This window comes from Oncorhynchus nerka, linkage group LG4, assembly GCF_034236695.1.
Source record: "Oncorhynchus nerka isolate Pitt River linkage group LG4, Oner_Uvic_2.0, whole genome shotgun sequence".
NCBI lineage: Eukaryota > Metazoa > Chordata > Actinopteri > Salmoniformes > Salmonidae > Oncorhynchus > Oncorhynchus nerka.
This window is the reverse complement of record NC_088399.1, coordinates 46,387,362-46,401,573: the sequence shown is the minus strand read 5'-3', so window position 1 is coordinate 46,401,573 and position 14,212 is coordinate 46,387,362. Positions and strand designations below refer to the sequence as shown.

General features: G+C 45.0%; 1 protein-coding gene across 1 annotated transcript in view; it reads right to left on the bottom strand.

The window, feature by feature from the left end:
• Window positions 1-14,212, bottom strand: part of LOC115128123 (neurogenic locus notch homolog protein 1-like) — a 64,446-nt gene that overhangs the window by 30,382 nt on the left and 19,852 nt on the right. The window contains exons 4-9 of the mRNA XM_029657730.2: window positions 13,747-14,085; window positions 2,983-3,105; window positions 2,606-2,839; window positions 2,162-2,317; window positions 1,647-1,832; window positions 1,284-1,397 (exon numbers count right to left, since the gene is read on the bottom strand). Coding sequence (XP_029513590.1) covers window positions 1,284-1,397; window positions 1,647-1,832; window positions 2,162-2,317; window positions 2,606-2,839; window positions 2,983-3,105; window positions 13,747-14,085 — 1,152 coding nt within the window. The remainder of the gene's footprint in view (window positions 1-1,283; window positions 1,398-1,646; window positions 1,833-2,161; window positions 2,318-2,605; window positions 2,840-2,982; window positions 3,106-13,746; window positions 14,086-14,212) is intronic.

Here is a 14,212-nt window from a genome sequence, read left to right as displayed (position 1 = left end):
GGATCTAAAGTAGGTCTGGAGGACCCTGAACTTTATAACGACACCCCCCTCAACACACACACACACAACCCATATAGCAGGAGCTCCAAATACACACTTGCACACCCCACCACCCCTTATACCCCCCTCTTTGGGCGCTAAGGTCTTATGCAAACTGTTTTGCCTGCTAATTATGCTGATGTCCAGGTGATCTTGTTATTACCACCCTCCCTGCCCTCATCAGAAATGCCTACACTAGTCAACCTCAGAAAATTATTAAACACACACACACACACGGCCCTGAATTTTTCTGAACCGTCTCAGTGCTTCTCCTTCCAATAGGGCGCTTTCCCTTTAATTCCCAATTAAATAGCCAGCATCAGCTGCGCAAAAGTGGGGTTGTGATGGAGACGCGAATGAGGATGTGTTCAACCCTCAGTTCCGGAGCTTCTCTATTCCGGTTGTTTTGTTGCCTTTAAAGTGTGTTTTGTAGCCTAATAAAGTTTACCCAGGATCGGATCCACTCTTTGCGTCCGTGGACTACGCCTCTCCCGTTCTTCGTGGCCTTTCTCCGCTGGAGATCTGTTGGCGGATTGGATTGTCTGACTGACCACAACCTTTTTGTATACGGTATTCATTTGTTTTGATGTGATGTATACTGTGATGATTTATGTAGTTAGTTGTAGTTGAGGACTTAGTAAGAGTTGATACGCTTTAAAGTTCTGTGGTAAAATAATTGTTATATTGATTGTATGATTAATACTGGGTTTACGCTACACTTGAATGAACGGACAAACATTGCGTGACAAAAGTCACTTGAGTTCCCTGAACTCCTTTACCGGGCTGGACTCTTTTTAGGCCCGAGGTACAGGACATTTCCTGAATATAATTGTTCTTTCCAATGTTTTAAGGGTTTATGAAAAGTTTATTTCCATCCTGACTTTTACATAAGTCCTTTGTATTGGTGTAGACTTGACGGACCAGATGGGATTCATTCCCTCCCAAACCAAAAGGAGAAACCAATGTTTTCTCTGGTAGGCACAACCTACATGACACCCCTATAAATAATCACCTCAAGTCAAAACCGTTACAAAACACACACACACACACACACGGTAATCATTCACTTTACTTCACCCTCCAGTGACCCCACTTCCACCCAAACCTATCAGGAGCTGAGGACCCCCACCCTCCATCTACTCCTCCAACCCTCTCTCCCTGTACACCTTCCTTCCTCCATTCCTCCTTTCATTCCTTCCTTCCTCCCACCAACTCCCTCTCTCTCTCTGGGCCATCTCTCTCACCTTTGTGGCACTCGCAGTAGAAGGAGTTGATCCTGTCGATGCACTTCCCGTTGTTCAGACAGGGCATGCTGGCACACTCGTCAGTGTTGATCTGGCAAAACACCCCCTCATAACCTGAACACACACACGTTTATGACAATATTACAGAAACAGTTTCAGGTCATTACTTTGAGTTCACAGGCTCAAATATTTAGCCATTTTTAGATAGCTAGTATTGTCTTATGTAGCAGGGGCAGAGAACTGAACTCCAATCATGAACAATTATTCTTACACCTAACAACATGTCAAAGTGTCTATGTCAGTAAGACAGTGTTACAAACCTAAATATCCCCCTAAATGGCACATTTCAATGTGTCATCGTACCTGGCATGCAGATGCAGTGGAACCCTCCAATTTGGTCCAGGCACGTGGCATCGTTCTGACAGGGGTTGGACATGCACTCGTTGACATCCATCTCGCACCGCGGGCCCTCGTAACCCTGGAGACACTTGCACTGGAACGAGCCTTTAGTGTTCAGGCAGCGCCCACCGTGCTCGCAAGGGTTGGCACCTGAAACGTCAAACACAGGATATACATCACCACTTATATCCCCACTTTCACCCTGTGCAATTTCTCTATCATTACCTCTTGTAGTAATGATAGATATAAAGATCCAGCACTTCAGTGTTCTAATGCCAAAATACTACCAAAATGCATACGCGTCACACCGACAATTATTTATTTTCATTGAACCTTTATGTATCCAAGTTAGTCGAATTGAAAATCGCTCAAGGGAGTGTTTGGTAAATAGCACATTGGCAGAGTTTGTCATCCTGAATGTTCAGAGACGGGTATCTTTCTATAGAGATGAGAGAGGAGCAGCGAGAGAAGTCACTCACCTAAGGAACACTCGTCAATGTCCTGGTTGCATGCAGAGCCAGTGTAACCTGGAGGGCAGGTACAGATGGCTTTCCCGTTGACAGGATTGGTGTCACAGTTCGAGCCTTTCTGACACGGGTTACTGATGCAGGCATCATCAAGATGACACAGTAAACCTGAGGAAAGACAAATTATGATGAATGGGATTTTTATAGGTAGTGCATTTCCAGGGGCACAAAATGCTTTCTATTGTAAAGGGGGAGAATTGACTCACCTCATCAACTAACATTGTGAAGCACCAAGCTGAAAATAGTCTCAATATTGTCAAGCAACTATCATGGGGGTGTAACCAGGCCACCTCAGTCCAGTGTGGCCTGGTGTGCAAAGCTCTCAACAGTTTCTTATTTTTAATCTTCCTCCAATGTGTGTGTGTGGTTTGTGTGGGACAGGTGAGGTCGTAGTACCTGTGCGCCCATGTGGACACTCGCAGAAGAAGGAGGCTACGCGGTCGTGGCATGTGGCGCCGTGATAACAGGCTGCGCTGGCACAGTCGTCGATGTTCTCACTGCAGTCATCGCCCGTCCAGCCATTGACACAGACACAGTGGAAGCTGCCATAGGTGTCATGGCACGTACCGCCGTTTTGGCACGTGTTTGGCATCATCTCACACTCATCCACATTCTCGGTACAGAACTGGCCTAGAGAGCAGAGGGCAACGATTACATTCTGCAGGGCGGCCATAAGAGATTGATATAGGGCCAATGTGGGTGGAATCTCAAGTTAATTTATTTCCAGAGACCTTGTCCATCTTGAAGATTGGAGGGTTTGGTATAAAGGTTACCTGTAAAGTGAGGGGGGCACTGGCAGTTGTAGGTGTTGACCCCATCCACACACAAGCCACCATTCTGACAGTTGTGGCCTGGGCAGTCATCAATGTTGTGATCACAATTCTGACTTGTAAATCCTGAGAGTGAGTGAGAGAGAGAGCGTGAGAGTTGAGAGGGGGAGAAAGAAGAGACAATAGGGAAAGAAAAGGTAAAAAGAGACATGTCATTCATTGAAACCAGTAACAATTTCACTACACATAATTCAGACCCACCTTTCTTCTTATTGTTACAATCCTTTATAACCAGAGATAAGATCTGCATATTCCCATGGCCATCTGCTTGAATCTACAGCCTACCTCCTTGTACGCTTCAAAGGCTCCCTGCGTAGTGTGTAGCCATTTTACAAATCAAAACTCAGGTTAACGATCAACCCAAAGCGGCGTAGGTTTCCTGCTCGCCTCACTCTCTGTCTGCATTCTATCACAAAGATACACGAGAGTGGCACACCGCGGGTTACATTTTAGTTATATGTTAAAATGCATGCACACACACATTTATCCAAACCGTCCTTCACTCAGAACCTTTGGGATTGGTCTACGGGTGACTGAACTTTGATTCCCACTGAAATCTCAACCTTTAGGCCAACAACACCAACTGCATGCTTCACTATCATCAGGAGGAAGGAATGAAGGAAAAATCTGGGAATACCATCTGTTTCTGAGCCGCTGGGAATGAGGGAGTCTCGGCAGCTGCATGCAGAACTCCACAGCAGAGCCACAATCAGACACAACCACCATGCATGAACCACCATTAGGGCTGTGGCGGTCATGACATTCTTTTCAGCCGGTGATTGTCATGCAAATAACTGCCGGCCTCACGGTAATTGACCAATAATTGCCATAAACACATTTAGCATCTCCTGGCTACCATGAATAGCCTACAAACCACTGATGCAGAACAATTACATGAATCCATTTAATATAGACTACACCATCACAATTAATCCATTATTTTAGACAGGATTAAAGAAACATGATATGAAGAAAATGTCATCTATTTCAGAAAAACAGAATATAATATTCTGAGTTGTCCTTATGTTAGGTCCTGATCTGGCTATGCCATATGGCTGTGGGCTAAACAGTTCATTTAACAGACTAGATTTGTTTAGAATTGTATATTATTTTACAGGATGAAGAATACAGTTGAACATAGCTGAATAAAATAGAAAGGATATTTTCTCCAAAAGATTTCCGAGGGAATGCGCACATGCAGCTATTCTGTGTTGAGCAGTTAACAAAGAAACAGGTCCTCCTAAATGCCTACGTTTTTAATATGCAAGCATAAGCAGCGAGGCCATAAGGCTAGGGGAATCTTTTCCTAAAGTATATTGAATTAAATGCCAAAATTATAGTGCATTTGGAAAGCATTTAATTTTTTCACGTTGTTACGTTACAGCCTTTTCTAAAAATGGGTTCAATATACAGTTGAAGTCGGAAGTTTACATACACCTTAGCCAAATACATTTAAACTCAGATTATCACAATTCCTGACATTTAATCCTAGTAAAAATTCCCTGTCAGTTAGGATCACCACTTTATTTTAAGAATTTTCAGAATAATAGTAGAGAGAATGATTTATTTCAGCTTTTATTTCTTTCATCACATTCCCAGTGGGTCAGAAGTTTACATACACTCAATTAGTATTTGGTAGCATTGCCTTTACATTGTTTAACTTGGGTCAAACGTTTTGGGTAGCCTTCCACAATAAGTTGGGTGAATTTTGGCCCATTCCTCCTGACAGAGCTGGTGTAACCGAGTCAGTTTTGTAGACCTCCTTGCTTGCATACGCATTTTCAGTTCTGCCCACAAATGTTCTATAGGATTGAGGTCAGGGCTTTGTGATGGCCACACCAATACCTTGACTTTGTTGTCCTTAAGCCAATTTGCCACAACTTTGGAAGTATGCTTGGGGTCATTGTCCATTTGGGAGATCCATGTGTGACCAAGCTTCCTGACTGATGTCTTGAGATGTTGCTTCAATATATGCAAATCATTTCCCCCTCATGATACCATCTATTTTGTGAAGTGCACCCTTCTCCTCTGCAGCATAGCACCCACACAACATGAAGCTGCCACCCCCATGCTTACATTTACATTTAAGTCATTTAGCAGACGCTCTTATCCAGAGCGACTTACAAATTGGTCCTTTCACCTTATGACATCCAGTGGAACAGTCTTTTAAGTCTTTTAAGGGGGGGGGGGGGGTGAGAAGGATTACTTTATCCTATCCTAGGTATTCCTTAAAGAGGTGGGGTTTCAGGTGTCTCCGGAAGGTGGTGATTGACTCCGCTGTCCTGGCGTCGTGAGGGAGTTTGTTCCACCATTGGGGGGCCAGAGCAGCGAACAGTTTTGACTGGGCTGAGCGGGAACTGTACTTCCTCAGTGGTAGGGAGGCGAGCAGGCCAGAGGTGGATGAACGCAGTGCCCTTGTTTGGGTGTAGGGCCTGATCAGAGCCTGGAGGTACTGAGGTGCCGTTCCCCTCACAGCTCCGTAGGCAAGCACCATGGTCTTGTAGCGGATGCAAGCTTCAACTGGAAGCCAGTGGAGAGAGCGGAGGAGCGGGGTGACGTGAGAGAACTTGGGAAGGTTGAACACCAGACGGGCTGCGGCGTTCTGGATGAGTTGTAGGGGTTTAATGGCACAGGCAGGGAGCCCAGCCAACAGCGAGTTGCAGTAATCCAGACGGGAGATGACAAGTGCCTGGATTAGGACCTGCGCCGCTTCCTGTGTGAGGCAGGGTCGTACTCTGCGGATGTTGTAGAGCATGAACCTACAGGAACGGGCCACCGTCTTGATGTTAGTTGAGAATGACAGGGTGTTGTCCAGGATCACGCCAAGGTTCTTAGCGCTCTGGGAGGAGGACACGATGGAGTTGTCAACCGTGATGGCGAGATCATGGAACGGGCAGTGCTTCCCGGGAGGAAGAGCAGCTCCGTCTTGCCGAGGTTCAGCTTGAGGTGGTGATCCGTCATCCACACTGATATGTCTGCCAGACATGCAGAGATGCGATTCGCCACCTGGTCATCAGAGGGGGAAAGGAGAAGATTAATTGTGTGTCGTCTGCATAGCAATGATAGGAGAGACCATGTGAGGTTATGACAGAGCCAAGTGACTTGGTGTATAGCGAGAATAGGAGAGGGCCTAGAACAGAGCCCTGGGGACACCAGTGGTGAGAGCGCGTGGTGAGACAGAGACGCCACCTGGTAGGAGCGACCTGTCAGGTAGGACGCAATCCAAGCATGGGCCGCGCCGGAGATGCCCAACTCGGAGAGGGTGGAGAGGAGGATCTGATGGTTCACAGTATCGAAGGCAGCCGATAGGTCTAGAAGGATGAGAGCAGAGGAGAGAGAGTTAGCTTTAGCAGTGCGGAGTGCCTCCGTGATACAGAGAAGAGCAGTCTCAGTTGAATGACTAGTCTTGAAACCTGACTGATTTGGATCAAGAAGGTCATTCTGAGAGAGATAGCGGGAGAGCTGGCCAAGGACGGCACGTTCAAGAGTTTTGGAGAGAAAAGAAAGAAGGGATACTGGTCTGTAGTTGTTGACATCGGAGGGATCGAGTGTAGGTTTTTTTCAGAAGGGGTGCAACTCTCGCTCTCTTGAAGACGGGAGGGACGTAGCCAGCGGTCAGGGATGAGTTGATGAGCGAGGTGAGGTAAGGGAGAAGGTCACCGGAAATGGTCTGGAGAGAAGAGAGGAGGGGATAGGGTCAAGCGGGCAGGTTGTTGGGCGGCCGGCCGTCACAAGACGCGAGATGTCATCTGAGAGAGAGGGGAGAAAGAGGTCAGAGCACAGGGTAGGGCAGTGTGAGCAGAACCAGCGGTGTCGTTTGACTTAGCAAACGAGGATCTGATGTCGTCGACCTTCTTTTCAAAATGGTTGACGAAGTCATCTGCAGAGAGGGAGGAGGAGGGGGGGAGGAGGATTCAGGAGGGAGGAGAAGGTGGCAAAGAGCTTCCTAGGGTTAGAGGCAGATGCTTGGAATTTAGAGTGGTAGAAAGTGGCTTTAGCAGCAGAGACAGAGGAGGAAAATGTAGAGAGGAGGGAGTGAAAGGATGCCAGGTCCGCAGGGAGGCGAGTTATCCTCCATTTCCGCTCGGCTGCCCGGAGCCCTGTTCTGTGAGCTCGCAATGAGTCGTCGAGCCACGGAGCGGGAGGGGAGGACTGAGCCGGCCTGGGGGATAGGGGACATAGAGAGTCAAAGGATGCAGAAAGGGAGGAGAGGAGGGTTGAGGAGGCAGAATCAGGAGATAGGTTGGAGAAGGTTTGAGCAGAGGGAAGAGATGATAGGATGGAAGAGGAGAGAGTAGCGGGGAGAGAGAGCGAAGGTTGGGACGGCGCGATACCATCCAGTAGGGGCAGTGTGGGAAGTGTTGGATGAGAGCGAGAGGAAAAGGATACAAGGTAGTGGTCGGAGACTTGGAGGGGAGTTGCAATGAGGTTAGTGGAAGAACAGCATCTAGTAAAGATGAGGTCGAGCGTATTGCCTGCCTTGTGAGTAGGGGGGAAGGTGAGAGGGTGAGGTCAAAGAGGAGAGGAGTGGAAAGAAGGAGGCAGAGAGGAATGAGTCAAAGGTAGACGTGGGGAGGTTAAAGTCGCCCAGAACTGTGAGAGGTGAGCCGTCCTCAGGAAAGGAGCTTATCAAGGCATCAAGCTCATTGATGAACTCTCCGAGGGAACCTGGAGGGCGATAAATGATAAGGATGTTAAGCTTGAAAGGGCTGGTAACTGTGACAGCATGGAATTCAAAGGAGGCGATAGACAGATGGGTAAGGGGAGAAAGAGAGAATGACCACTTGGGAGAGATGAGGATCCCGGTGCCACCACCCCGCTGACCAGAAGCTCTCGGGGTGTGCGAGAACACGTGGGCGGACGAAGAGAGAGCAGTAGGAGTAGCGGTGTTGTCTGTGGTGATCCATGTTTCCGTCAGTGCCAAGAAGTCGAGGGACTGGAGGGAGGCATAGGCTGAGATGAACTCTGCCTTGTTGGCCGCAGATCGGCAGTTGCTTCATGGTTGGGATGGTGTTCTTCGGCTTGCAAGCATCCCCCCCATTTCCTCCAAACATAACAATGGTCAATATGGCAAAACAGTTCTATTTTAGTTTCATCAAACCAGAGGACATTTCTCCAAAAAGTATGAGCTTTGTCCCCATGTGCAGTTGCAAACCGTAGTCTATTTTTTTGGGGCGGTTTTGGAGCACTGGCCTCTTTCTTGCTGAGCAACCTTCCAGGTTATGTCGATATAGTACTCGTTTTACTGTGGATATAGATACTTTTGTACCGGTTTCCTCCAGCCAGCACCTTCCTTTGCTGTTGTTCTGAGATTGATTTGCACTTAATGCACCAAAGTACGTTCATCTCTAGGAGACAGAACGCGTCTTCATCCTGAGCGGTATGACGGCTGCGTGGTCCCATGGTGTTTATACTTGCGTACCATTGTTTGTACAGATGAACGTGGGACATTCAGGCATTTGGAAATTGCTCCCAAGGATGAACCAGACTTGTGGAGGTCTACAACTTTCTTTCTGGGGTCTTGGCTGATTTCTTTTGATTTTCCCATGATGTCAAGCAAAGAGGCACTGAGTTTGAAGGTAGGCCTTGAAAAACATACCCAGGTGCACCTCCAAATGACTCAAATTATGTCAATTAGCCTATCAGAAGCTTCTAAAGTCCAGACACAATTTTCTGGAATTTTCCAAGCTGTTTAAAAGGCACAGTCAACTTAGTGTATGTAAACTTCTGACCCACTGGAATTGTGATACAGTGAAATAATCTGTCTGTAAACAATTGTTGGAAAAATTACTTGTGTCATGCACAAAGTAGATGTCCTAACCGACTTGCCAAAACTATAGTTTGTTAACAAGAAATGTGTGGAGTGGTTGAAAAACGAGTTTAATGACCTAAGTGTTTGTAAACTTCTGACTTCAACTGTATATTTTTCATCCATCTACACACAATATCACATACTGACAAAGCAAAAACAGGTTTTTAGAAATGTTTGCAAATTTGTTAAGCATAAAAAACAGAAATACGTTATTTACATAAGTATGCAGACCCTTTGTTATGAGACTCGAAATTGAGCTCAGGTGCATCCTTATTCCATTTATCATCCTTGATGTTTCTACAACTTGATTTGGAGTCCACCTGTGGTTTATTTAATTGATTGGACATGATTTGGAAAGGCACACACCTGTCTATATAAAGTCCCACAGTTGACAGCGCATGTCCGAGCAAAAACCAAGTAATGAGGTCGAAGGAATTGTTCGTAGAGCTCTGAGACAGGTTTGTGTCGAGGCACCGATCTGAGGAAGGGTACCAACACATTTCTGCAGCATTGAAGGTCCCCCGAGAACACAGTGGCCTCCATCATTCTTAAATGGAAGAAGTTTGGAACCAGCAAGACTCTTCCTAAAGCTGGCCACCCGCACAAACTGAGCAATCAGGGGAGAGGGACCTTGGTGAGAGAGGTGACCAAGAACCCAATGGCCACTCTGATAGAGCTCTAGAGCTCCTCTGTGGAGATAGGAGAAGGACAACCATCTTCCAGAAGGACAACCATCTCTGCAGCACTCCACCAATCAGGCCTTTATGGTAGAGTGGCCAGATAGAAGCCACTCCTCAGTAAAAGGCACGTGACAGCCCAATTGGAGTTTGTCAAAAAGGCACCTAAAGGACTCTCAGACCATGAGAAACAAGATTCTCTGGTCTGATGAAACCAATGTTGAACTTTTTGTCCTGAATGCCAAGCGTCACATCTGGAGGAAACCTAACACCAGTGAAGCATGTTGGTGGCAGCATCATGTTGTGGGGATGTTTTTCAGCAGCAGGGACAGAGTCTAGTCAGGAATCAGGATCGAGGGAAAGATGAACGGAGTAGAGAGAGACCCTTGATAAAGAACACTCAGGACCTCAGACTGGGGCGAAGGTTCCCCTTCCAACAGGACAACGACCCTAAGCACACAGCAAAGACAACGCAGGAGTGGCTTCAGGACAAGTCTCTGAATGTCCTTGAGATCTCTGGAGAGACCTGAAAATAGTTGTGCAGCGACGCTCCCCATCCAACTGGACAGAGCTTGAGAGGATCTGCAGAGAAGAATGGGAGAAACTCCCAAAATACAGGTGTGCCAAGCTTGTAGCGTCATACTCAAGAAGGCCTGAGGCTGTTAAAAACTTCTTAGGGCTGAGATCCAGCTAATGGGATCGATATGACAACAGCCTGTGAAAGTGCAGGGCGCCAAATTCAAAACAGCAGAAATCTCATAATTAAAATTCCTCAGACACCATTTTAAAGATACACCTCTTGTTAATCCCACCAGTGTCTGATTTCAAATAGGCTTTACGGCGAAAGCACCACAAACGATTATGTTAGGTCAGAGCCAAGTCACAGAAAACCACAGCCATAAATCAGAAATAGAGAGAGAATTAATTACTAACCTTTGATGATCTTCATCAGATGACACTCATAGGACTTCATGTTACACAATACATGTATGTTTTGTTCGATAAAGTTAATACTTAAATAAAAAAATCTCAGTATACATTGGCGCGTTTTCAGTAGTTTCAAAAACATCCAGTGATTTTGCAGAGAGCCACAATTTACAGAAATACTCATAATAAACATTGATAAAAGATACAACTATTAGGCACGGAATTATAGATCCACTTCTCCTTAATGCAACCGCTGTCAGATTTCAAAAAAGCTTTACGGAAAAAGCAAACCATGCAATAATCCGAGTACGGCGCTCAGAGCCCAAACAAGCCAAAAATATATCCGCCATATTGTGCAGTCAACAGAAGTCAGAAATAACATTATAAATATTCACTTACCTTTGATGATCTTCATCCGAATGCACTCCCAGGAATCCCAGTTCCACAATAAATGTTTGTTTTGTTCGATAATGTCCATCACTTATGTCCAAATAGCTACTTTTGTAAACAAATCCAAACTCACAAAGCTCCGTTACAGTCCGTAGAAACATGTCAAACGATGTATAGAATCAATCTTTAGGATGTTTTTAACATAAATCTTCAATTATGTTCCAATTGGAGAATTCCTTTGTCTTCAGAAATGCAATGGAACGCGAGCTAACTCTCACGTGAACGAGCGTCACAAGCTCAAGGCATTCTGGCAGAGCCCTGACTCATTCCCCTCTCATTCTGCCGCACTTCACAGTAGAAGCATCAAACAAGGTTCTAAAGACTGTTGACATCTAGTGGAAGCCTTAGGAAGTGCAACATGACCAATATCCCACTGTATCTTCAATAGGGAATGAGTTGATTCAGATTTCCCACTTCCTGGTTGGATTTCTTCTCAGGTTTTTGCCTGCCATATGAGTTCTGTTATACTCACAGACATCATTCAAACAGGTTTAGAAACTTCAATGTTTTCTATCCAAATATACTAATACTATGCATATATTAGCAACTGGGACTGAGTAGCAGGCAGTTTACTCGCGGCACTTTATTCATCCAAGCTACTCAATTCTACCCCAGCCATAAGAAGTTAACACTGCCAAAGGTGCTTCAACAAAGTACTGAGTAAAGGGCCTGAATACTTATGTAAATGTGATATTACATTTTTTATTTCTATACATTTGCAAAAATGTCTAAAAATGCATAGTCTATATAAATGTTGCGCAACATGAGCTCATGGGCTCTCATGAAGTGTTTGATTTTATTTTCGATTGCATTTGTATTGATGTCAGAGTGATTAGAGGGACAACAGATCCCGGAGTACCAGGCAATTAGCAACTGGCAGTTAGCAAGCACTAGTAGGCTAGTAATGACCACCAGTAGCATCAGAGCGAAGTTTTGGAGAAGCCTAGTTACTGTGACTAAACGGTCAGGTGGAATTTGATTGCGGTCATGACTCGTGACCGCCGATATAGAGGTAATACTTTCACCATAACATCCCTAACCACCATTAATCACTATCTTACACAATAGCTCTACAACTGTAGTTCTCCCACCAAGGGGGAATCCCAATTGGCTTGTCAAACCTTTTGGAAACAGAAAACCTGTTTGATGTGTTTGTGTGTGTGTGTGAGTAGTTATCAGGGGGAACCCAGCTAGCACATAGCGTACATTGAACCCTATGTTTCTTAGAGCTTGGTGAGAGCATGCTTGTCCTATGATTATTTTGCACACAACCTTTGCATAACTTTCTGGGAATGGTGCAGGATAGTTGCTTGGCCTTAGAACATTCTCAGCAAATTTAAGGAACTTGACAAAAATATATATATATTTTCTCTGTAATTCATTACTTTCGTAAATGTTCAAACATGGTTACATTTCATTTAAATTTTGGTAATATTCATGGAAAGTTCTCCAACTGTTTTGACTTTGAGAATGTTCTAAAATATTTCAGAGAACATTAAGAAACAACGTTCTTCTGTGGGAATTTCAGTAGTTACCCATAACGTTTCCTACAGGTTTCCTCATGGTTCTATTGAACTTCTTAGAGATAGGGGGCAGCATTTCCACTTTTGGATAAATAGCGTGCACAATTTCAACTTCCTGCTACTCATGCCAGGAATATATTATATGCATATGATTAGTAGGTGTGGATAGAAAACACTCTGAAGTTTCTAAAAGTTGGTTCAATCATGTCTGTGACTATAACAGAACTTATGTAGCAGGCAAAACCCCAAGGAAAAAAACTGTTCAGAATTGTTTTTTCTTCCCTCTGACAGTTCCCTCAGTTGTCTTTGCCAAGGGAAATTAGATAGCGCCCATTTTAGAGTTCCTACGCCTTCCACAGGATGTCACCAGTCTTTGGAATTAGGTTGAAGTTAATCATTGGTGAAACGAAGAAGAGGCACATCCTGGAACAACGTTACACTGTTGATAGTTACGCAAGAGGGAAAATGGTGCATGTTTTGTTTACTTTCTCTATCGAATACAGATTGCTGAGTCTACAATTTGATCGATTATTAACGTTTAAAAATACCTAAAGTTGTATTACAAAAGTAGTTTGAAATATTTTGGCAAAGTTTATAGGCAACTTTTGAAATGTTTTGTAGTGACGTTGTGTTTTGGAAGGCTGTTTTTTTCCGGATCAAACCTGATTTATAAATGGATATTTTGGGTATACATGGATGGAATTAATCGAAAAAAAAGGACCAATTGTGATGTTTATGGGACATATTGGAGTGCCAACAAAGAAACCCGTCAAAGGTAATGCATGTTTTATATTTTATTTCAGCGTTTTGTGTAGCGCCGGCTATGCTAATTCTTTGGCGCTATGCATTTCCCGAGGCTATTGGCCACTTGAGACGCTAGCGTCTCACTATCCCTAAGAGGTTTAAAGGCATGTTTTCAGAACCTCCCAGCAATCTATAAATTTACGTTCCCAGAACAGGAACATTTTTCCCTTCCGTTTACAGAACATTTAAAAAAGTTCAGTTTTACAGGTCATGAAACTCATGGTTTCGTTCCCGGAACCAATGGGAAACCAAAAACGTACGTTCCCACAACTTCCAAGGAACTAAATGTGTTAGCTGGGAAACGTCTTCGCAATAATATCCTGCCAGCAGAAACCAGAGACTAGCAATGCCCTATATCCACCAATCACATCCAAGCTACAACAGCTCTCTATTAATCAATTCCTTACAGTACCTCTTTGGTAAACACAAATGATTGAAAAGTCAATGCCAGGCAGGCTCAAACAGGCACAGATTAAGTATTTTAATAGATTTGAGCAAAGGGGTGAAGGGTTACCTGGCAGGCAGCTGCAGTCATAGGTGGTGTCCCCCTTCTGCACGCAAGTGCCCCCACTGTGGCAGGGAGAGGGGTTGCAGGGCATGTAGGGGGTCTCGCAGTTGGCACCCGTGTACTCCTGGGGGCAGCGGCAGTGGTAGGAGCCCACCTCATTCACACACATGCCCCCGTTGCGACAGGGTGACGACATCTGGGCACACTCATTGACGTCCAGCTTGCAGGTCTGGCCATGAAAGGCGGGCAGGCATGCGCAGATGTAGTGGGACTCAAAGGGTGAGCATTGTCCACCGTTGGCACAGGGGTTGGATGCACAGGGGTTGGCAATCTGGCATGTCTTCCCTAGAGGAGGAGGATAGGATGACAACAAAGAAAAACAAATGAAATAACATCAAACATACCTGCATGAACAGTATTTCATTTGGTCACTTCATTTAGGCCATACGCAGCTAGCACATAATGTTCTGAA